This window comes from Terrapene carolina, unplaced genomic scaffold, assembly GCF_002925995.2.
Source record: "Terrapene carolina triunguis isolate 2854851 unplaced genomic scaffold, T_m_triunguis-2.0 Scaffold17, whole genome shotgun sequence".
Lineage (NCBI taxonomy): Eukaryota > Metazoa > Chordata > Testudines > Emydidae > Terrapene > Terrapene triunguis.
Window position 1 is genome coordinate 5,062,228 of NW_020664368.1, and position 22,415 is coordinate 5,084,642.

Sequence of the window (22,415 nt, forward strand, 5' to 3'; positions counted from 1 at the left end):
AGGAGATTTGTTTTCAAAATGTTTGTTTAACTTAGTTAATGCACTGTGCATCAAGAGGAGAAAAAGGCAATTTAGTTAATGTACAATGTGTGTATATATTGCGTTATGAAGGTTTCTTTGAAAAGTACATCATGATACAGTGAACTATACTAATTTAACTTTTAAATGTCTTTCAAATGTCATGTGCCACAATCAGACTACAGAACAGCAAACTCAGCCATCAAAAATCAAGTAAGTCTTTTTTAGCTTTATTACACTTTACATAATTTAACAATCATTTTATATAGCATATGTATTTGTAGCAAGCTGTTATTCCAAATTGTAAATTTAGTCTGTTCTATAATGCACAAGTTAAAACTAAATTCTGTACACTGGATCAGATATGTTTGCTGATTGTGTTTATGGTTTGGATTTGTGTAAATACCGAATCTTCTCTGAAGCGGTAAGGAGCCATAATGTATCATAAACTTCAAACTGTTTAACCTGGTGGTATAAAAGATATATTATTAGTTTATTTAGATATGCTTAGTGTGCATGTCCACTGAGTATAAGCTTCAGAATCTTCAGAAGCCCAGATGCAATGACTTTGTTTAGTATGTCAACACTAAACTCCCCAACCCGTCCTCTCAGAAAATGTATTGGTAGATCGGCTTTTCAGTATGTCCTAAAAAGTCCATATACACAGGCTATTGTCAGGCCAAGAACTCTCCACTGAAGATGCTCAGCTCACAGAACGTATCTAGGGATTTGGGATTAGGTATCCCAACTGATGTTCAACTGGGGCAAAATATACTGCCTCTCAGTTGTATCTACCTTAGGTATTGCTTAGGCATCAGAGCAGAGAGATTCCTATATATGATTCATACAGTATAAATTGATGAAAAAGTGAACTCTTTAGTAATAGTTGACAGATACTTGTTCCCTAATACTAAGTATAGGGTGAAACTGGTAAGCTTAGCTACCACTTTGGTAATTGATGACTGACTGCTACATTTTGCTTGTAATAAAAGGGCTTTGGGTCATTCTCTTTGCATTTTAAGGTTTAAGCCAGACCTCATGACCATAGGCTATGGGTATCATAGGCTGGGGAGAGGCTGTGCCTCCCCAAACAGCTTGACATGGCTCTTCCATGGCCCAGGCTGGCTCTGTCTGGGGCTGGGGAGAGCCGGCCTGTTGCCGACTCAGGGCAGCACCGCCTGGGACTGGGGGCGCTGGCAGGGGCGGCTCCAGGCACCAGCGCAGCAAGTGCGTGCCTGGGGCGGGAAGCCGCGGGGGGCGGCCTGCTGGTCGCTGTGAGGGCGGCAGGCGGCTTTCGGCGGCATGCCTGCGGGAGGTCCGCCGGTCCCGCGGTTTCGGCGGCGGGGACGCAGATGGCGCGGCACTGGCGGACCTCCCGCAGGCATGCTGCCGAATCCGCGTGACCAGTGGACCGCCCGCAGGCACGCCGCCGAAAGCCGTCTGACTGCCGTGCTTGGGGCGGCAAAAAACATAGAGCCGCCCCTGGGCCCTGGGACAGTGCTGCCTGGCACTCTGGGGTTGGGGGCCGTGATGGGGGTGCTCTGGGCTCCTGCAGGGGAGGGGCTGGGGGCTAGCCTCCCCCAGCGGCCTGTTCACCAGCTGCCCATGCTCATGACTTACTGTCTCAAAAATGACTTCAGTTCTGAAGAGGCTAAATAAGAAGTTTAATGGTGAAAAAACACAGAGCACTAGAAGTCTAAGAACTGCAGTCTTAGAGGGATGCTGTCCATTTGTCTAAGCCCCCAAAATTTTACCTTAATTTGCCCTCTTCTGGAGTAAGTTCTGTGCAGCCAGTTCCACTCAGTCCTCTGTCCCTTTTGTTTTACCTTCCACCACTCAAGCCACCCAGCCTGCTCTCTTGCTACATAACTGTTCTTCCTCTAAATGCTTCAAGGGATTCAGAAGGTGGCAGCAGATCTTTTAAGAAGCACTTTGCTTCAAACAATTTACTTGAAATTCAGGCTCAATTAACCCTTCAAAGGAATAAGTGTTATCTAGCATCTAGAGCAGGGAATGCACTCTAGATCTTCTGGGTTCTGTTGCTAATTCTAGATCAAAGTTAGGATCAGAAGACTTGCCTCTATGTGGGTTAATATATCATGTTCATAAGGTGCTTTTAGATCCTTGAATGAAAAACACAACAGAAGTGCAAAATAGTATTGTGATTCTTGGCAATAAGTAGATTTTTGAAGACTTAATTGTGTAAATTAGTTATTTAGATTTTTGCTTCTTGGTAGAGCAGTTGTAAATTTTTTCTGTTCCACTAACAGTTCTTGTTTGCTCAAGTGCATTGATCTAACTGTTGGGAAAGAAGGGGAAAACTACTCATAACTTCATTCTGCTTGCTTAACCTCAGCCTTTTGTGCTATGTAAATTCAAAACAATTATCACAAAACCCTATAATGTTACTGTGCTCTACAATACTTGAGTTTTCTCTCACTGTGGTTCACTTACATGTTTTTGAACCCTGTGCAAGAAAACTTAGTTTTGATGTCCTTCTCTTTTTAAAGGTATGACTGGTACCAAACAGAATCTCAAGTAATCGTAACTCTCATGATCAAGAACGCACAGAAGGATGAGATCCGTGTACAATTTTCTGAGAAAGAGGTGATTACATTATTAGTTCACTAAAAAATAACTTTTTAGTTGATATGCATCTCTATCTTTCAGGACATCTATTTGCTGATACAGACGTTCTGTATCGCATCATTCAGTCCATTCAGTTGCCATGAAAAAGGCAGAATAAAGTACAACTTTCTACAAGAATGTTAAGGGAGAACGTGGTATAAAGAGCATATTGGTGTTTTACTTCCCATGCTTTTGGTATCCTCAGATCTATCCTGACAATCATGACATGAGGTAACCAGTTTAAATGAAGCATTGCAATCTAGCATAATTATATTTGTGTTTAGTATATTACTGGCACCATATTAATCTTGGTTTCTCTTATTCTGACAGCAGACATGGGTTTGTGTTGCTTAACTGTTAATTCTTGGTGAACAAAACCATACATATTCAGTTAGTATCTGCTTTAAATAGTCAAGATTACATGCACACATCTTGCTTCATAAGTAAATGTTTGAAGTAGGTGGGAAGAGGAAAGCTGCATAATCTGTGTTCCATTGTTAATGTTTTGCTATCTTCTTATTGTCATGCAACACTTTCCTAAAGAATGCAGATCAAACTGATGAGATAACAGGCTTTTTGAGTAGCTAGTTGGTGGCTAGGAACAACAATCTCCTATTTATTTTTTAGTGCACTTTGAAATCACTGTTGAATAATGCAGTAAGAAGTAGTGCAGTTTGAAATTCCTGTCTTGTGCTTGACATTTCATTAAAACATTCCAAGTGAAGGGTCATTAATTTAATCACTAAAAGTTGTCAGTGGAGGATTAAAATTAATGCTAGGATGGAAAATTGCAGCTAGTGTACTCTGTGGTCATCACAAAGATATGTTTATCTGTTAACAGCTGAATGCATTGGTGAGACTTCCATCAGGAGAAGACTACAACTTAAAGCTTGTTCTTCTGCATTCCATAGTACCAGAGCAAAGTACATTTAAAGTGCTCTCAACAAAGGTAAGCTTTTAAAGTGTAAATTATTTCTTTGAATATTTCTGATGTTGAAAACATTTCTGCTCTTTTGTCTTGTGTTCCTATGACAGTCATAATGACTAGCTTTTTTCATACAGAATTGTTTTTTTTCAAGGTGCCCTTCAGGCAACAGAAGACTTTAAACAGACATGTAAATATCAGAAGCTAGCAAAATCTAAGATAGCTTTTACTGAAGTGCAAATGACTTCATTTATAAAGTGTGGATGTTTTTACCTGCCACTAGAAAAAGACTGCTGTGGTGCTCATCTCTTTATACATTCATAATCTCCAAATTATAAACTTCTTATACAACCTTTCCTAAACTTTTAGGAGTTAAAGGTTGCTTGTCATTCAAGGCAACTTTATGTAGATATAGCAAACAAGTTGTCAGACTTGACTTAAAACCTAAGTGTCGCAGTAATTTAGGCATTCTTAATATAGCCTTTCTTCAGATGACTGCTTGCAAAAAATTGCCATGCAGTTAACTCTTGGATGCTTTTCACGAATCCATGCTATACTTGAAACAGTGTTTATCTCTGGAGATATTTAAGAGTAGGTTAGATAAATGTCTATCAGGGATAGTATTTGGTCCTGCCATGAGGGCAGGGGACTGGACTCGATGACCTCTCATGGTCCCTTCCAGCCCTAGAATCTATGAATTTAAGCACTTGAAGGCAGCATGATTTTTCAGCATCTTTGAAGAGACAAGGAGGTAGTCTATGCAGTATTGGGTATAACTGAGGCCCTTGATTTCCTGGGAATTTATCAGTGTTTGTTTATCAATTTTTGTAATAAACACTGATAAATTCCCAGGAAATGAAGGGCCTTCTCAGCTCCGTAGACAAGCTGGAGTTGGAGCGGGGAGGAGAGGTTCTGTCTGGCAGGGGAAGCGGATGGGTGTCCCTGACCCAGCGCACTGGATGGGATGGAAGAGGTTGCTTGGTACTCATGGGAGGGTTGGAGGGAGGAGAGGAGGTATTGTGGACGGGGGAGGAGGAAGGGGTGTCCAGTATTCTCAATGGGCAGAGGAGATGGGGTGCCTAGTACTCTTTCGGGAGGCAGTAGGTGAGGGGAGGAGGTGCCTCACACTCATGGCAGGCAGGGGAAAGCAAATGGGGCTCTGTGCCCTGGGGCCATGCTGAAGGGCAGGGGAAGCAATTGTGGGGCCAGTACTCACTGGGTGCAGCCTTGTGCTCTGCTCCTTGCAGTCCTGTTGCTATCAGGACCAGACTCCCTACCTGTCTCGCTCCCCCCACTGGCCAGCAGCAACAGCCACCGACCAGCAGTTACCCTCTTCGTTCCCCCTCTGTTCAGGTACGCTGAACCATCCTGCAGGGACTCTTGAGTGTGTGTGGGAGGCAGGTCTGTGGAGATCTGGGACATGAAACATTTGGGTTTAAACTGATAAAAACCCAAATACTAGCTTTTGAAAAATGTTTTCAAGAATTTTTTGAAGGTTTTCAGCGATCAAAAATCGGGTGGTCAATATGACTGTCAGTAACTTGCCCCTTTTCGTTAATATAAGCAGAGATTTACTTATAGGGCTAAGCCTGAACCTTTACCTTAATACAAGCAGAGATTTATCTATGGATATGTCTCTGCTGCAGTTGGACACTAGCAGCTGGCCTGTACCAGCTGGCTTGGGCTAAGGGGCTGTTTAATTGTGGTGTAACTGTTCAGGCTCAGGTTGGAGTCCAGGCTCTTGGACCCTTCCACCTCACAGGATCCTGAGCCTAGGCTGCAGCCTGTGCTTCAGCATCTCTTCTGTAATTAAACAGCCCGAGCCCTGCAAGCCCAAGTTAGCTGACATGGGCCAGCCATGGGTTTTTAATTGCCATGTAGACATGCCTTGTAGATCCAAAGCCTGAAGGGCCTTATGTAGGAAAGAGGGGTGTGTTGGCCTTTTATTTCTACTTACACTGGTTCCACAGTGTTCGGAGCAATCCTGTGGGTGGCCAAGCTGTTGTGAAAGGGTGCATGGAGGAACTAAGCAGTACTCTGCAGTAGAACTGTTTTGGCATGGGAGATGAGAGAAGGGGAGCACCAGGATAAACTTGCAGCTCTAGGGCTGTGATAATACCCATGTCGGGGGGCAGGTAGGCCCAAGGTGAGGAGTGAGAGGGAGACCCCCTTGTCCTTTCTGACCTTACTGTTAGTATTATACTCATTGTATCATGTCTGGAGTTATATGGTAAGCTCTTTGAGGCAGGAACTGTGTCACTGTATCTGTTCTGCAAAGCACCTCACATGCTCTTGAGCACTCTAAAATAACAAAATAACTTTTTAAAAGGTAAAGTGGGCATCTACAGCCCCATATGGAGGCATTTCATCTGAATCGGCTGGTTTGGAGCTGAGCAATCCATAATCTCTTTTTGGTTGACTTCAAAGCCATTCTAGGTTTTGGTTTAGGTATCGTACATTTCCTTTTCGTCTCCACTTGAATACGCTGAGACTGTGCAACCTTGATTTTTATCAGCTGTGCAGAATAAGAATTTCTGCCATAATGCGATCTTCTGGTAGTTAGTTGCTCAAGTCTTTCATTGTGGAGATAATAGTTGAAGCGTGCCCTCTTGAAGTGTGAAGAAACACTAAGTTAAGTTGAAGTTTGTGATAACTAAAATCATTGCTATAAGTTTTGACCAGCTGGTGGAACCTAACTGGAATGAAGTTATGAGTGGTCTTAACACAGTAGGGTAGCTTAGTCTCAAATGTAGTTGCTTTAATAATAATAAAAAAACTATTACAAAATCTTTCAAAAACTAAGGTGGAGTGTTTTACTTTGTCTCCTAAAATATTAGATGTTTTTAGGGAGAGAGGTGTGTTTTGAGTTTTTTGTTGAAACACCTCAATTTCTGATACCTCAGTTTGTTTCAGCACTGCTTTAACACTGACTCCTGCTGATAACCACTCACACTAACAATATGAAGCACAGACTGCTGCTCCCACTGTTACTTTACATGCTGACTCAGCAAGTCAACCACCACTTAGATTGAAGTGTTCATACCTGCTACAGGCCAGAGTCTACAACATCTTGCATCTTATCCTTCTTGTGAAGTCCAGAAATCACAACCACCTCCAGTCTGGGCTGGAGAGCCCAATCTACCTTATCCCATCCTTTATGGGCTGATTGCATCGATTTCCCTGATTAGATATGAGTCCAGAGATCCATCCTCACCCTGTGCTGTTAACACAAGTTGGCCTGCAGACCCTAAAGTAGTAACTCATGAGAGGAAACTATGGCATATGCAAGGCCCTATATACTTAATTGCAAGCTTGAATTTTGTAGTTTCTGCAGTGCTCTATGCAGCAAACTGGAGATTCTGCGGCAATTTCATATATGCTAAGAAATGAGGCTTTGTATTCATTCTCATTGAATTCAATACATCATTGTAGCATATTCTGTTAAAATGAATATAATATGAAATCTTTCTATGCCCCTAAATTTTTAACTTTGAGACTGATTCAGAATCTTCTAGGAATATGCATAACTCTGTCAAAAGTTGTACGGGGGGGGGGGGGGCGTGAATGAAGAAGCTAGAGGTTGTGGCAGTTAAAGGACATTTGGGGCATTTTGAGATTAGGGATGGTGTCAGATGAGAGTTTGAAATTTTGGGATAAGTAAATGAACTGGATGTTAATATGATCAACAGTGAAATAGTCAACATTGGTATTGTTGGAATTCATATATTTAAGAGGGCAGAATTAATTTTTATTTGTCATTTTTAAGTAGGGGGAAAAAATCTGAAGTTGGGTATGAAGTTTGTAGTTCTGTGAATATTGTCTAGACCAGGGGTCGGCAACCTATGGCACGCGTGCCAAAGACAGCACGCGAGCCGATTTTTAATTGCACGCTGCTGCCTGTCGGGGTCCTGGCAGGTAGCAGCATGCCATTAAAAATTCTGCCCGGCCTGCTCTTCTCCACCCTCCGCCCCCTTCTGTGGGGGCAAGGGGCAGAAGCTTGGTCCTGCCGGCTCCCCTGCGTCTTCCCACAGTGTGCTGTGTTCCTGCCCCCCCCTCCTCCTCCTCCTCCGTCCCTCCCTCCCTGCCAGCCGATCAGCTGATGGCCCTTGCGAGGGAGGAGCGGAATCAGCGTGCTCGCTGCTCCCCGCTGAGGCAGAGAAGAAGCGGGGGCAGGGCCTTGGGGAAGGCGGGGGGTGGAAGCAGGCCATATCCTCTCCAGCCCCCTGCCGTGAGCACCCCAGGCCCCTGCCCTGAGCCCTGTACCCCCTCACACACACCCAGCCCTCTGCTTGACTCCTTCACCCCCCCATGACCCCAGCCCTGACTGGCACCCCCACACATACCAAGGCCCCTGACACCTGCACCCCCTCACATGCCCGCCCAGCCCTCTGCCCTGAAACCTGCACCCCCTCACATGCCCCCAGCCCCCCCACACCCCATGCACCCCCCACAATCCTGACTCTTGCACCCCCCACATCCACATCCCCACCCCCAGCACCAAACGGAAGCACCTGCACACACACACCGCACATTCCCTCCTGCACCCCTTGCACCAAATGGGAGCTGCCCAGGTAAGCGCTCCACACCCAAACCACCTGCCCCAACCCTGAGCCCCCTCCCCCATTCTAGCTCCCGGCCAGACCCTACACCCCAACCCCAAGCCTGCTCCTTCACCTCCAGCCCTGTGCTCAGTGCAGAGAAAGGAAGAGAATGGGCCAGAATCAGGGAGAAGGTAGGTACCCACTCTATGTGGGCAGGGCTGGGACCCCAGACTGGCAGCAGGCTGAGCGAAGTCCGGCAGCCGGGTTTCCGGCTGGCAGGAGCCGGCGGATGGAACCCCAGAGCGGCAGTGGGCTGAGCCGCTCAGCCCACTGCCGGTCTGGGGTACCGGCCGCTGGCCCCGCACAGCCCACTGCCAGTCTGGGGTTCTGGCTGCCGGCCCCTTGCCAGCCGGGGTCCCGGCCGCAGGCCCCGCTAAGCCCGCTGCCAGCCTAGGTGAATGGAACCCCAGACCAGCAGCGGGCTGAGCAGGCCGGCGGCGTTAGATCAACATTTTTAATTTAATTTTAAATGAAGCTTCTTAAACATTTTGAAAACCTTGTTTATTTTACAATACAACAATAGTTTAGTTATATAATATATAGACCAGGGGTCGGCAACCTACGGCACGCGTGCCAAACATGGCACGCGAGCCGATTTTGAGTGGCACGCTGCCTGCCCACTGAGAGGAGGCGTAGGAGGGGCCGGAAAGCGCCATGCTGGGGGAAGAAGAGGGAGGAGGGAAGCTTGGCTGCCGCAGGACCAGGCTTCTCCCTCCTGCCCCTGCAGGGGAGAGCGGTGGGGAGGGGGTCCCGGCCCCCCGCCCCACTCAGCCCCCCCGCCCACCGCTCTCTGCTGCGGGGGCAGGAGGCAGAAGCTTGGTCCTGCGGCAGCCACGCTCTTTCCCCCCCCCCCCCGTTTCTTCCCACAACGTGGTGCATTCCGGCCCCTCCTCCTCCCCCCTCTCCCTGCCGGCGATGGAGCGGAGCAGAGCAGAGTCGAGCGGCAGCGTGCTCGCTGCTCTGTAGAGGAGGCAGAGAGAGGAAGGGACGGGCCTGGGCGAAGGGGGTGGAACAGGGCATATCCCTCCCAACCCCCTGCCATGAGCCACTCAGGGCAGGGGGCTGGGAGCACCCCAGCCTTCTGCCCTGCACCCCCCACACACCCTCCAGCCTTCTGCCCTGCACCTCCCCCCAACACCCAGCTCTCTGCCCTGAACCCCCCCACATCCAGCCTTGTGCCCTGCACCTCCACACACACCCCAGCCCTCCGCCCTGATCCTCCCCCCACACACCCAGCCTTCTGCCCTGCACCTCCACACCCAGCCTTCTGCCCTGCACCTCCACACCCCCCCCAGCCCTCTGCCCTGACCTCGAGTCGCCCCGCTCAGCCCGCTGCAGGCCTAGGTGAACAGAACCCCAGGCTGGAAGTGGCTGAGCAGGCTGGCGGCGTAAGATCAGCATTTTAATTTAATTTTAAAGGAAGCTTCTTAAACATTTTGAAAACATTGTTTACTTTACATACAACAATAGTTTAGTTATATAATATAGACTTATAGAGAGAGACCGTCTAAAAAACATTAACGTGTATTACCGGCACGCGAAACCTTAAATTAAAGTGAATAAATGAAGACTCGGCACACCACTTCTGAAAGGTTGCCTATCCCTGATATAGACTTATAGCGAGAGACCTTCTAAAAACATTAAAATGTATTACCGGCACGTGAAATTAAATTAAAATGAATAAATGAAGACTCAGCACACTACTTCTGAAAGATTGCCGACCCCTGGTCTAGACTTAACAAAAGTGTGATGAAAACACAAAAAAAACCTCTTAAACAGTTTCAACACTCATATGGGTCCCAACCGATAGCCTTTGTGCAGGCTTCAAAGTACATATGTGTTAAAAACTCTGAATATAGGAATACTTTTTCTAGCTACCATTTTCCTTGATAGCTACAGCAGTTTAGACTCTTTAAACTCAGTCAAACTCTGCCACAATCTATGTCCTGCAGAAAATCCAGGCCACCAAAATTTGGGAAACTCAGTGCCAGATTTAATAAAAAAGTAGCACACCCACAATTGGAGCAAAACTCTTGCTGGGTGCCACTCACTTCTGAAAATTCCCACTGTTCTCATAATCTGGCTATCAGTAGTTACGGTATTTCTCTCAACCAAATAATAACTTCAAGTCATTGCCAGTACTGCTTCCTTATTAATGAGCTATAGGTTTTCTGAAGGTAGCAATGCTGGCCTTCTGTCCTTTGCCCATCTCTGGGGAAAGAAAACTCATCTACATTCTACTGTCCTTTACTAATCTAATTTTCTGACTGTTTGACATTCTCTCTTGGTGTGGAGCTGATCTCTTGAAAGCTTGGGTAACCATATCCAAATAGCTTTCAAGTTATCTAACTCTTACTTGTGTCCACAGTGTTTGGTATCCATCTCTTCTTGTGGCATAGGTAGGTGCTGTGTATGTTACAGATTACCACTGTAACTGTTAATTATAGTAACATAGGTCATGCATCTTTGGTGGCTAAAGCCACAAACTTAGTTACTCACTCCTTACTTTTGTGGGAGAATTGTGAAGGAGAGTTAACTGCATTAATAGCATCAGTTGTTTTAAAGACTTATTTCCAGCAGGGGGAGCCAAAATGCAGTGCTTATGTCAAGATCACTTGTATTACCGGGACAGTTCCACTTCATATGGTTCTCGAATTTCATGTGCAAAATGCAATCTTACTCACCATTCTTTCTCCAGGAGAGAGTAAAGAAATACTTAATATTCTTTGTGCTGAGTATGTCAATTGGCTGTTAGTCAAGATTCTTGATTTTTCTTTGAACAAATATGGTGGGAAAAGACTAAGAATTTACCAACTTGCATGTAAGAAACTGTTAAAAGAAATTTTATTTAAATTATGGAATGTATGAAAGGAAAAAGGTTTAAAAAAAAATCTATTTTTGTGCAACTGTCATCAGTCCCCATCCTGCATCATTATCAGGGCTTGCATCCTGAATTTTCTGCCACTTGAGCTACAGAAATAACTATATTAGCTGGTGGCAGGAGAAGATTTTAATCTGAGTTGGATAAAAATCAATTTAAAAAAAAATAATAAAATAAAATTGGATTTTTGATTTAAAATCCGATTTTTTTATTTGAATTATAATTTCTGTTAATGTTTTGTATTCTGATTTAATTTTAATATGCTTAGGCCTAAACTTATCTCTTAAAACATTTACGTAAAAAATAAATACTGTTTTGTCCGTTTACTTAAATTCTAGTCACCTTTCAAATGCAGTATGACACAAACCATGGACAAAAAGTTAATTATCTAGTAAAAAGGAATATATCATTCACCATTTTCTAACATATTAAAAAGTACAATTAATAAGAATTTGAAAATATTAAGCTGTATCATTGCTTAAATAAATGTATATAGTTATAATGTATCCTCTTCGGTAGCAAAAAGATGTACCAAATCTAGCGTAACGACTCTATTTAGTTGTAAATCAACATGTTTTAATGGTTATCTCAACCAATGAATGGACCTTTCTTTAGAAAATAACTGATGCACAAATGGAAAAGTTGATTAAAATCAGTGAATTAAAGTAAATTGAGGCTTTCCACTTGATTTAAATTCCCTTGATTGAGGTGGATCAACCCACCCTGCTGCAGCCTCCTTGAACCAGCCACTGGAGGATGATGTACAACGCATTGAAACAGTGGGTTACCTATGCATGATTATCCCAGTTTTATACATGCAATAGAAAACGACAAGGACACTGAGGCTGTATGGGATTTGGGTATGCCATATCAGAGCTGGGTTGTATTCGGAGCTTAACCTCTGTGGGATATAAGACATTGCTTAATAGCTGTGAAGGGTACCGAATGAACGTGTCAGCAGAAGTGTTTCTAGAATTCATTTTTCTCCTGGTTCTCACTGCTTTCATTTTCAGGGATTCTCTTCTACCTTCTGCCTCAGGTGCTCACTGATGTGGAGGATGGGTCACTGAGGCCATGTGCAGGTCCCCATGTTTTGGACAGGAGGCTAGCCTCGTGCATGCTTTCTTCTTTCCATCCTGCTCTTATGTCGGTTTTGGCAGCAGCCAGGCTGAGTTTATTCTCGTGGTGGTTCTCAGTGCACTGTGTACTGCAGCTGCTAGGCCCTAGCCTTAGAACATTTGGGAGTTTTGGCATGCTGTCAAAATCAATCAGCAATTGATTCAAATCATAGCAGGGAAATGATGACTGTCAGCAGTTTACAACTCTAACAAATCTGAATGGAATTCTATGGCACCAGCAAAAGGCACTTGGTTGACGACAGGGCTTTTCCCTAGCCAAAAATCAAAGCCATGCTTGCAAACAGTTGATACTTACTGTATAAATAGAATACATTGATGTGGAATAATACTTTAATTTAGGTTATTACACTATTTGCTTAATAGACACCTTCCCCAGGGTGACTTACAGTATGTACAAAGTATTACAGTTAAGTGCAAGTACAAAAAATGTTTATAAGTAAGATCAAAAGGTTTTGTTTGTCATGGTTGAGGTTTTATTGTTCTTAAAACGTAAAAATAAAACTTGATATTTTTATATCGTTAGATCAGTTAATACCGCTGTCTTGATGCAATATGGTGACAGGCTACAAATGCAGAACAGAGCACATGTTTAAAATGTACAGCATGTATACTAATGTATTACTGTAGGAATAATAAACATACATTGCATTGTTACAACTATGGATTGTTAGCATTTACTGTCACTATTTTACTTTATTAGAATAAGCAGGCTGGCTTTGGTCAGATGACACTCCCCATAACAGCAACAGCCGCACAGAAGCAACATAGCAAAAGGGCACCGATATGTTGCTACTAACGAGTGTGTATTGTAGTAGCATGTAGGGCATTGTGCTCTGGATGGCTTGCAAAGAGATGAGAAGGAGCACAGGACAACCCGGGTACACAGATGTGGTCAGGTGATCCTGTTTACCCAGCAAAATAGCTTTTAGCCTGATTACAGGGGGATAACTATGGGTTACCTTAAACTGCCAGTAACAGCAAGGGAACTGAGAATCGAGATTGTGGAGGCCCAGGTGAAAGGTTTGTGAAAATGTCAAATGTATATATTAATTCCTAAATGAGTCCCAAAAGAGAGGAAAGTGGAACCCAATTGCACAGTTGGTTTCTGCTTCCTTCTAATGAAATAGAGATTTTAGATTAGGGCTGTCGATTAATTGCAGTTAACTCACACGATTAACTCAAAAAAATTAATCGCAGTTTTAATTGCACTGTTAAACAGTAGAATACCAGTTGAAAATTATTAAATATTTGTGGATGTTTTTCTACATTTTGAACTATTTTGATTTCAATTACAACACAATACAACGTGTACAGTGCTCATTTTATATTATTTTTTATTACAAATATTTGCACTGTAAAAATGATTAACAAAAGAAATAGTATTTTTCAATTCACCTCAGACAAGTACTGTAGTGAAATCTCTTTATTGTGAAAGTGCAACTTACAAATGTAGATTTTGTTTTTGTTTTTAGAGTTCAATTATATAACAGTGTAAAACTTTAGGGCCTACAAGTACACTCAGTCCTGCTTCTTGTTCAGCCACGCTAAGAGAAACAAGTTTCTTTACATTTATGGGAGATACTGCTGCCTGCTTCTTATTTTCAGTGTCACCTGAAAGTGAGAACAGGCATTCGTATGGTGCTTTTGTAGCTGGAGTTGCAAGGTATTCACGTGCCAGATATGCTAAACATTCATATGCCCCTTCATGCTTCGGCCACCATTCCAGAGGACATGCTTCCATAATGGTGATGCTCATTAAAAAAATAATGCATTAATTAAATTAGTGACTGAACTTCTTAGGAGATAATTGTATGTCTCCTGCTCTGTTTTACCCGCATTCTGCCATATATTTCATGTTATAGCAGTCTCAGATGATGACTCAGCACATATTGTGTGTTTTAAGAACACTTTCGCTGCAGATTTGACAAAACATAAATGAGATTTCTAAAGATAGCTACAGCACTCGACCCAAGGTTTAAGAATCTGAAGTGCCTTCCAAAATCTGAGAGGGATGAGATGTGGAGCATGCTTTCAGAAGTCCTAAAAGAGCAACACTCAGATGCGGAAACTTCATAACCCAAACTACCAAAAAAGAAAATCAACCTTTTGCTGATGGCATCTGACTCAGATGATGAAAACGAACATGCATCGGTTTGCTCTGCTTTGGATCATTCTCGAGCAGAACCTGCCATCAGCATGGATGCATGAAGCATGAAGGGGTAAATGAATCTTTAGCACATCTGGCACGTAAATATCTTGCGACGCTGGTTACAAAAGTGCTATGCGCACGCTTGTTCTCACTTTCAGGTGACATAGTAAACAAGAAGCATTATCTCCTGCAAATGTAACCAAACTTGTTTGTGTGAGCGATTGCCTGAAGTAGGACTGAGTGGACTTGTAGGCTCTAAAGTTTTACATTGTTTTATTTTTGAATGCAGTTTTTTTGGTACATGATTCAACATTTGTAAGTTCAACTTTTATGATAAAGAGATTGCACTACAGTACTTATATTAGGTGAATTGAAAATACTATTTCTTTTGGTTTTTACAGTGCAAATATTTGTAATCAAAAATAAATATAAAGTGAGCACTATACACTTTGTATTCTATGTTGTAATTGAAATCAATATATTTGAAAATGTAGAAAACATCCAAAAATATTTAAATGGTATTCTATTATTTAACAGTGTGATTAATTGCAATTAATTTTTTTTAATGGCTTGACAGCCTTAATTTAGCTTATAAACTTTCTGGTAATTTGTGATGTTTTCTTTTGGTACTGGAAGATGCTGCGTGTTTGCTTTTGGTCGTCTTCATTTTCAGTGAGGTGTACTGACTTGATTGGTCAGAACTTGTTAAGAAGGAGCTCACTCCAGTTTGGGATCTCAGGCTAATCAGAAGCCTGCTCCAGCTGTAATGAGCTTTCCAGTTTAGGGGTTTAGCATCACTCAGAAATATGTTAGTTGGGAATGTGGCATAGCTTAGAAGCTCACTCTGGTTGGAAGTTTGGTGTACCATGGAAGTTTGCTTCAGCCCGGGAGTTCAGCTTAGCTCAGAAATGTGTTCTAGCTATCATGCTTACTCCAGTCCAGAGGGCCTATCCCTCTTTGAGAAACTTAATGTAGGTTAGTTCAGCCTAGACTAGGACCTAGAGCTTCTAGATTTCAGTTAGGAGTTTCAGGTGAAGCCTTTTTGCCTTAAAAAATGACCTTTAAAGGGGGTTTTACTTCTTAAGACTGTGTTAATTGAATTTTTAGCTGAACTTTAAACTCAACTTGATGGTATCTGTCTGTAATGTAACTTTTGGATGGCCATCTAATCAATTTCCAAATTTAGGGAATGTTACAGATATCAATGGGCAAAACCCTATTGATTTTTGTGAAAAATGCATAACTGGAATGGAAAAAATGGAGCCCCTGGCATCTGGTTAGAAGACCATTAGCTTCAGTCACGTTTCTTATTGTCTATAGAATAAAGGTGGCATCCACTAATGAATTCCAACATAACACTCCACCATCTTGGTTCTGTCCATTGTCCCAATAGAGTTAAAAATATTGACACCCTGATTGAAACTTCTCTCAGACATAGAGGGGAGGGGCAAAACAGGAGGAAGGGCCTGGGGGTGGGAGAACACAGAGCCCCTGGAATGGAGGTGAGTGGGTTTGTAGGGAATCCATGAAATAGAGGGAGGTGGGAGGGTGGCAGACAGAGTTTGGGGGAAGTCCCTGCTGTTTGGGGTGACCTTGGCCTACAGAACTGTGCATATTTCTAGTATAGGTTAAACATTTCTTGAAATTCCACTTTCTCTGTTTTTGTTAAACTCCTGATTTATTCTCTTTCCCTCTCTTCACTGCACTTGAATCTGACCCATAAATCACATGCTGTGACTATGGACAGTAATCTGTCATTAGCTGCTGCACTTATTAACCAAGGAGTAACCATGGTAGGTTGGGGGCCTAAATGATAGAGAGCTATTCATATTGCTAATGGGCTACAAACTGGGTTTAGTTATACTGTAATCAGGACTTAAAGTTAACCTGTCAAGAAGCTTCTCTTGTTCTCTTAAGTTATGAATAGGTGTCGAAACAAAAATAAATTGATCTTTAGTATATTGCAGTCCTACTGGAACAAAACTTGAGATACAAGTACTTTCTCTTAAGTGTCTAACTTTTAAGCAAAATAGGAAACTAGTCAATTAGAATAAATATTAATATTTAGATAATGTTTAATATTGATAAAGTAAGATCCATAACATCCTCTGTTGCAAACACAAAATTAGAACTTAACTGCAGAAGTTGGTATGAGAGTGCACAGACATAAATTTTATCAGCTATAAATGTGACGCCAGAAAATAACTGGCAAGTAAGTTTGTTTCCAGTAGGGTCCTACATGGATCTGTTCTTGGCCCGTTGCTCTTCAACATTTTTATCAGTGACCTGTAAGAAAACAAAATCATCATGGATAACGTTTATATCTGACACACAAATTGGGGGAGTGGTAAATAACGAAGGACAGGTCATGGGTTCAGTGTGATCTGATTCATTTAGCAAACTGGATGCAAGCAAACTATGTATTTTAGTATGGCTAAATGTAAAGGTATACATCTAGGAACAGAGGATGGGGGACTCTGTTTTGGGAAGCCGTAACTCTGACAAAGATTTGGGGGTCGTGGTGGCTAATGAGGTGAACATGAGCTCCCAATGTGATGCTGATACAATCACGGGATGCATAAACGGGAATATCGAGTAGGAGTAGAGAGGTTATTTTACCTCTCAATTTGACACTGGTGTGACCGCTTCTGGAATACTGTGTGCCGTTCTGATGCCCACAGTTCAAGAATGATATTGATAAATTGGAGACGGTTCAGAGAAGAGTCATGAGAATGACTGAAGAATTAGAAAACATGCCTTATAGTGATGGGCTGAAGGAGGTCAATCTGTTTAGCTTAACAAAGATGGGTTAAGGGTGACTTGATTACAGTCCACAAGTATCTACATTGGGAACAAATGTCTAATCATGGGCTCCTCAGGCTAGCAGAGAAAAGTATAACATGATCCAGTGGCTGGAAGTTGAAGCTAGACAAATTCAGACTAGAAATATGGCGTAAATTTGTGACAGCGAGGGTAATTAAATATTGGAACAATTTACTAAGGGTTGTGGTGGAGTCTCCATCACTGACCATATTTATACAGTAACTCCTCGCTTAACTTTGTAGTTATGTTCTTGAAAAATGCTACTTTAAGCAAAACGATGTTAAGCGAATCCAATTTCCCCATAAGAATTAATGTAAATGGGGGAGAGGGGGAATTAGGTTCCAGGGAAAGCCCGACAAAAGACTGTATTTTTTATATATAATATACACACAGTGTAAGTTTTAAACAAACAATTTAATACTGTACACAGCAATGATGATTGTGAGTCTTGGTTGAGGTGAAGTCAGAGGGTGGGATATTTCCCAGGGAATGCCTTACTGCTAAATGATGAACTAGCACTCGGCTGAGCCCTCAAGGGTTAACACGTTATTAATGTAGCCTCACACTCTACAAGGCAGCATGAATGGAGGGAGGGGAAACAGCATGGCAGAGAGAGACACACACCTTGTGTGAGAGAGAGCAAGATGCTCATTGCCCCTTTAAGGACACTGACCCCACTCTAAGTACATTGTCTTTTAAAGTAGATCAGCAAGTTGAGACAGCAGCTGCTGCCAGCAAGCTCCCTCCATCCTGAGCCCTGTTGTGCTGTTGTGTCCGTCCCCTCCCACTCCCCGTGGAGATGGGGTAAAGGAGTGAGGGGGCAGGGAGGGGGACACCCTGACATTAGCACCCCTCTTCCTCCCCCACCCCGGGAGCAGCTCCAAGGCAGAGGGCAGGAGCAGCACACAGCAGTGGGAGGGAGGGACAGCTGAACTGCCTGGCAATTGATAGCCTGCTGAGCGGCTGCCGCACAGGGGACTTAGGGGAGCTGATGGGGGGCTGCCGGTCCACCCCGGTTCCAAGACCCCACCAGCTAGCTCCAACGGGCTGCTCTTTCTGCAAGCAGTGGACAAAGCAGGCGGCTGCCAAACAACATTATAAGGGAGCATTGCACAACTTTAAACGAGCATGTTCTCTAATTGATCAGCAACGTAACAACTTTAATCAGGATGACTTTAAGTGAGGGGTTACTATATCAAGATTGGGTGTTTATCTAAAAGATAGGATGTAGGAATTATTTGGGGGAAGGTCTGTGGCTGTGTTATGCAGGAGGTCAGACTAGACGATCACAGTGATCTCTTTTGGCCTTGTAATCTATGAAAATAAATTGTGAAATGTGTTCACCTTTGTCCAAGTAGTGAAAATCCAGACTGACATGGTGTTTGTCAGAATTCAAGACTCTCGTCTGTAATATGTCTGTCAGCAGCATTAATTTCAAAAATGCTTGTTTTAAACACATTTTAAATTCTATTTATATAAATAGTGATGTGTTGTTCACAGCTGTGCTTATCAGATCAACTCTCAAGAAATTCTTTCCCAAGTTCATAGGTTTCTATTTTTAGAAAATGTGGTTGTATGGTGATACTGTAGTGTGCACGCTTCCCTCCTTTCTGTTCCCGCCTGCTGCTTTAGCTAATGAGTTACTCCAACTGAAGGAGACTGAGGCCTGGTCTACACTAACCCCCCAAGTCGAAGTAAGGTACGCAACTTCAGCTACGTGAATAACGTAGCTGAAGTCGACATACCTTACTTCGAACTTACCGCGGTTCAGACGCGGTCCACACGCGGCAGGCAGGCTCCCCCGTCGACTCCGCGGTACTCCTCTCGTTGAGCTGGAGTACCGCAGTCGACGGCGAGCACTTCCTGGTTCGATTTATCGCGTCCAGACCAGACGCGATAAATTGAACCAGGAAGTTCGATTTCCAGCCGCCGAACTAGCGGCTAAGTATAGACCAGCCCTGAGTCAAGGTTTAACCATGTTATCACTACTCTCGTTCAAATGTTTTCATCTGTCCTTATTTTAGTCAGCTGCTGTTATTGAAATGATTTAAAGATTAAGAAGGCTGCATCGTATGTGTTAGGAATTGTTTTGTAAACCGCCTTTCAGGGATAATTGTCATATAATAGGACTCTGGTTCAGGGCCAATTGCAGTAGAGGGAAGTGTAATAAGAACTAGCAAAAACATTACAAACAAATACCAGTATCAGTGGAGCAGCAAAAACAGTAAAGCTTGATTTGCATTTTCCTGAAGCATGGGGAGAGTACTGTGATGGGCAGGCAAGACCTTCCGAAGGAATCCGTGATGTCGATGTATGCTGGAAAGAGAAAGCGCTTCGGTTTAAAAAATAATAATTAGAAGAAAATGTATGTACCTAATTTAAAAGGTATCCTACTCTTGAGTGTAAACATAATTGTTAGAAGTAAAGTTTTAGCTCAAATTAATGGCCTCCTGTACAAATATCTAATTGGGTAATTCTGTGCAATGGAACTAATTAGGCAAATTGTACAAATTTGTACTTAGATTGTACAAATAGTAGTGGTGATTAGCCATACATTAGTCACTTATTCTGTTACGGGCTGAATCAGGTCTCAAAAATAAGAACAAAAGTTAAACTCTAAAGGCCAACAACAAAAATTTGATAATATGGATCTAAATCTGCCGGACAGTTGAGGCAAACAAACAGGCCACAGGCTAACGTGAGTTAATGGAATGGTGTTCTACAATATCAATTGTATAGTGGCATAGTCATGCATAACACTTGACAAGTAAAGGAAGACGTGAGGAGCTCAAGGTGATCTTATTTTCTACACTAAAAAATTAGACTGACCCGGTTATGTCATTGAGGTGTGAAAAATCCACACCCCTGAGTGACATAGTTAAGCTAACCTAAATCCACATATACATAGTGGTAGGAATTCTTCTGTTGATCTAGCTACCACATCTCGGGGAGGTGGATTTACTACATTGATGGGAAGGCTTTTTCTGCTATGCCCCTACAGCCTTTTAAGTGTAGACTTAGCCTCAGTAAATTAAAGCACAAACCAACATTGACAAGCTATCAGGGAATCTGAAATATAAAGAAAGATGAAGACAGTGAAGGGTTCAATTAAATAGGTTTCTTATCTCACCCACCCTCCAGTCCCCATTCCTATCAGAGGTGTCTGCAACCATCAAGGTGAAATGCTTAGTGCACGGACAAAGGTTTAGCAATAAGGATGGAGAGCCATTATTTGTCTTTTCACAGGCTGTGCAGAGGGGTGTAAATGGAAAAGGGAAGGATGTAGAATGATGATGTAATCAGGTTCTGCACAGCTGAAGAAGCAGGGAGTTGAATGACTGGTTTAGTCTGTTCTAATATCACTAGACGGAAAACTTTTTGCTCACTTTACCCAATCCAGTATTATGAAAGCTTGGAGGGTAAGGAGCACTTCAAATGTATTAATTGACATTTGAGCCATTCTTTGAGGTAGTGTGACTAGCTGCACCTGGCAGCATAGAAGCCTTTTTATCTCTCCATGGCTTACATGGAGCTCTAAATACAGTTATCTGAAAACTAATTACAAAACTGTAGATTAGTGAATTTTAATGTCTGAAAACTGGCAAGTGTGATGAGTCTGTTTTTAGTGACACTTCTCTTATCTGCTTTCCAAATCTTACTTAGAACTATTGTAGACTTTTACTGAAGGCTAGTCATATTGGTCATATTGGCATAGATCATGGACATTCCCTGACATCCCCCCATTCCTCCATTTCCCCCATAACTTTTTTAATTTGACACTTCCCCCCATGAATTTCACCATTATTTTTTCACACTCAGGTTAGACTCAAGTACAGACTTCTCTTCATGAATGACAGGTTAAGCAGCTGGAAGGGTGACTGACTGCTCTTAGTCCTGTAACTGAGACACCCTTAGCTATTAAAGAGAATCCATTGATATGTTGTAAAACACTTAATGATTTAGTAACCTTGTCAGACTCTTTGGAAATCCTAATTTAGAGGCATGGAAGAAGGGGGGGAAAGACTTTTTCTAAGAGCAGAAGGTAAAGATTGCCATAAAAGTGGTTGGAAAGTTTTATAGAGTATACCAGTGGTCAATATTTTGTGGAAGGAGGAAGTAGGGGACCTTCATTCAGACACCTCAAGTATTTGGACATGGGTCTGGGAAACATCTTCAATGTGTAGTTCCTAAATTTGGAGGCAGAACAAATGAACAGTGCATTCAAGTTCAAAAGGACTTGAATCATGTAAGTAATTGGGCCAGCAGAGAGCAAATGTAGTTTAATGTTAAAGGGAGGAAACAGTTTGGGACTACAGAATCCAGCTAAATGTTTCATTTAGCACAGGATCTAGCATGTTGATCGGGGGGAAAAAATTTACTTTGCATGCAAATATCGCTTAATACCTAGCTGTTACATATATACCTCTACCTCGATATAACGCTGTCCTCGGGAGCCAAAAAATCTTATCGCGTTATAGGTGAAACCGTGTTATATTGAACTTGCTTTGATCCACCGGAGTGCGCAGCCCTGCCCCCCCGGAGCACTGCTTTACCACGTTATATCCGAATTTGTGTTATATCGGGTCGCATTATATCGGGGTAGAGGTCAGTGCATATTATTGTAAAATAATAATTTTTAAAAAGCAGATCTAATACTAGTTATATGTTGGAGGGATACAATACAAAATGTGGTGCTACTGTTTAAGATTTATGTAGAATATTAGTTTGTACTACTCTTGGGCCCCACACAACACCAGGCTTCTAGAATCGAAGTTTAGTTCTGCCCCCTTTTCAGAAAGTAGAATTCAGTTGTGACAGATGTACCAGAATTCTTTGCTAGGGCCTGCAATGCTTAAAAAGAGGTGCTGATTCACCTAAGTGCTTCAGAGACTTCTAGTTCTTCTGTGGCGAGCTCCTTTCTCTCTTCCGTCTCTTCAAAACTGAAGATTGGTTTCTGTGTAAGGTGGTGCAGAAGCAGGAACCTGTTCTGATCAGGAGTGACACCAGCTAAGTTTAAAATAGCCTTGTTTGATTACTAAGACTAATGTTACTTACTAAACATTTCTAAATTGTTTCATTTTGCAGGCTTTACTGCTAGAAATGCAGACAGCAGCAATAGCAAGTGACTTCGTTTTTAGAAAGGAAAAAGTTTCAAAAGAAATGTTTTCAAAATATTTCAAAAGAAACTGATTAAATATTTTTCAGAAACTGCTGCAGTAAGGGGACTGAACACTCCAAAATAACAAGAATA

General features: G+C 42.5%; 1 protein-coding gene across 1 annotated transcript in view; it reads left to right on the plus strand.

Annotated features, from left to right (window-relative positions):
- Positions 1–22,415, plus strand: part of LOC112121794 (protein SGT1 homolog) — a 41,991-nt gene that overhangs the window by 14,823 nt on the left and 4,753 nt on the right. The window contains exons 8-10 of the mRNA XM_026650575.2: positions 197–231; positions 2,529–2,625; positions 3,488–3,595. Coding sequence (XP_026506360.1) covers positions 197–231; positions 2,529–2,625; positions 3,488–3,595 — 240 coding nt within the window. The remainder of the gene's footprint in view (positions 1–196; positions 232–2,528; positions 2,626–3,487; positions 3,596–22,415) is intronic.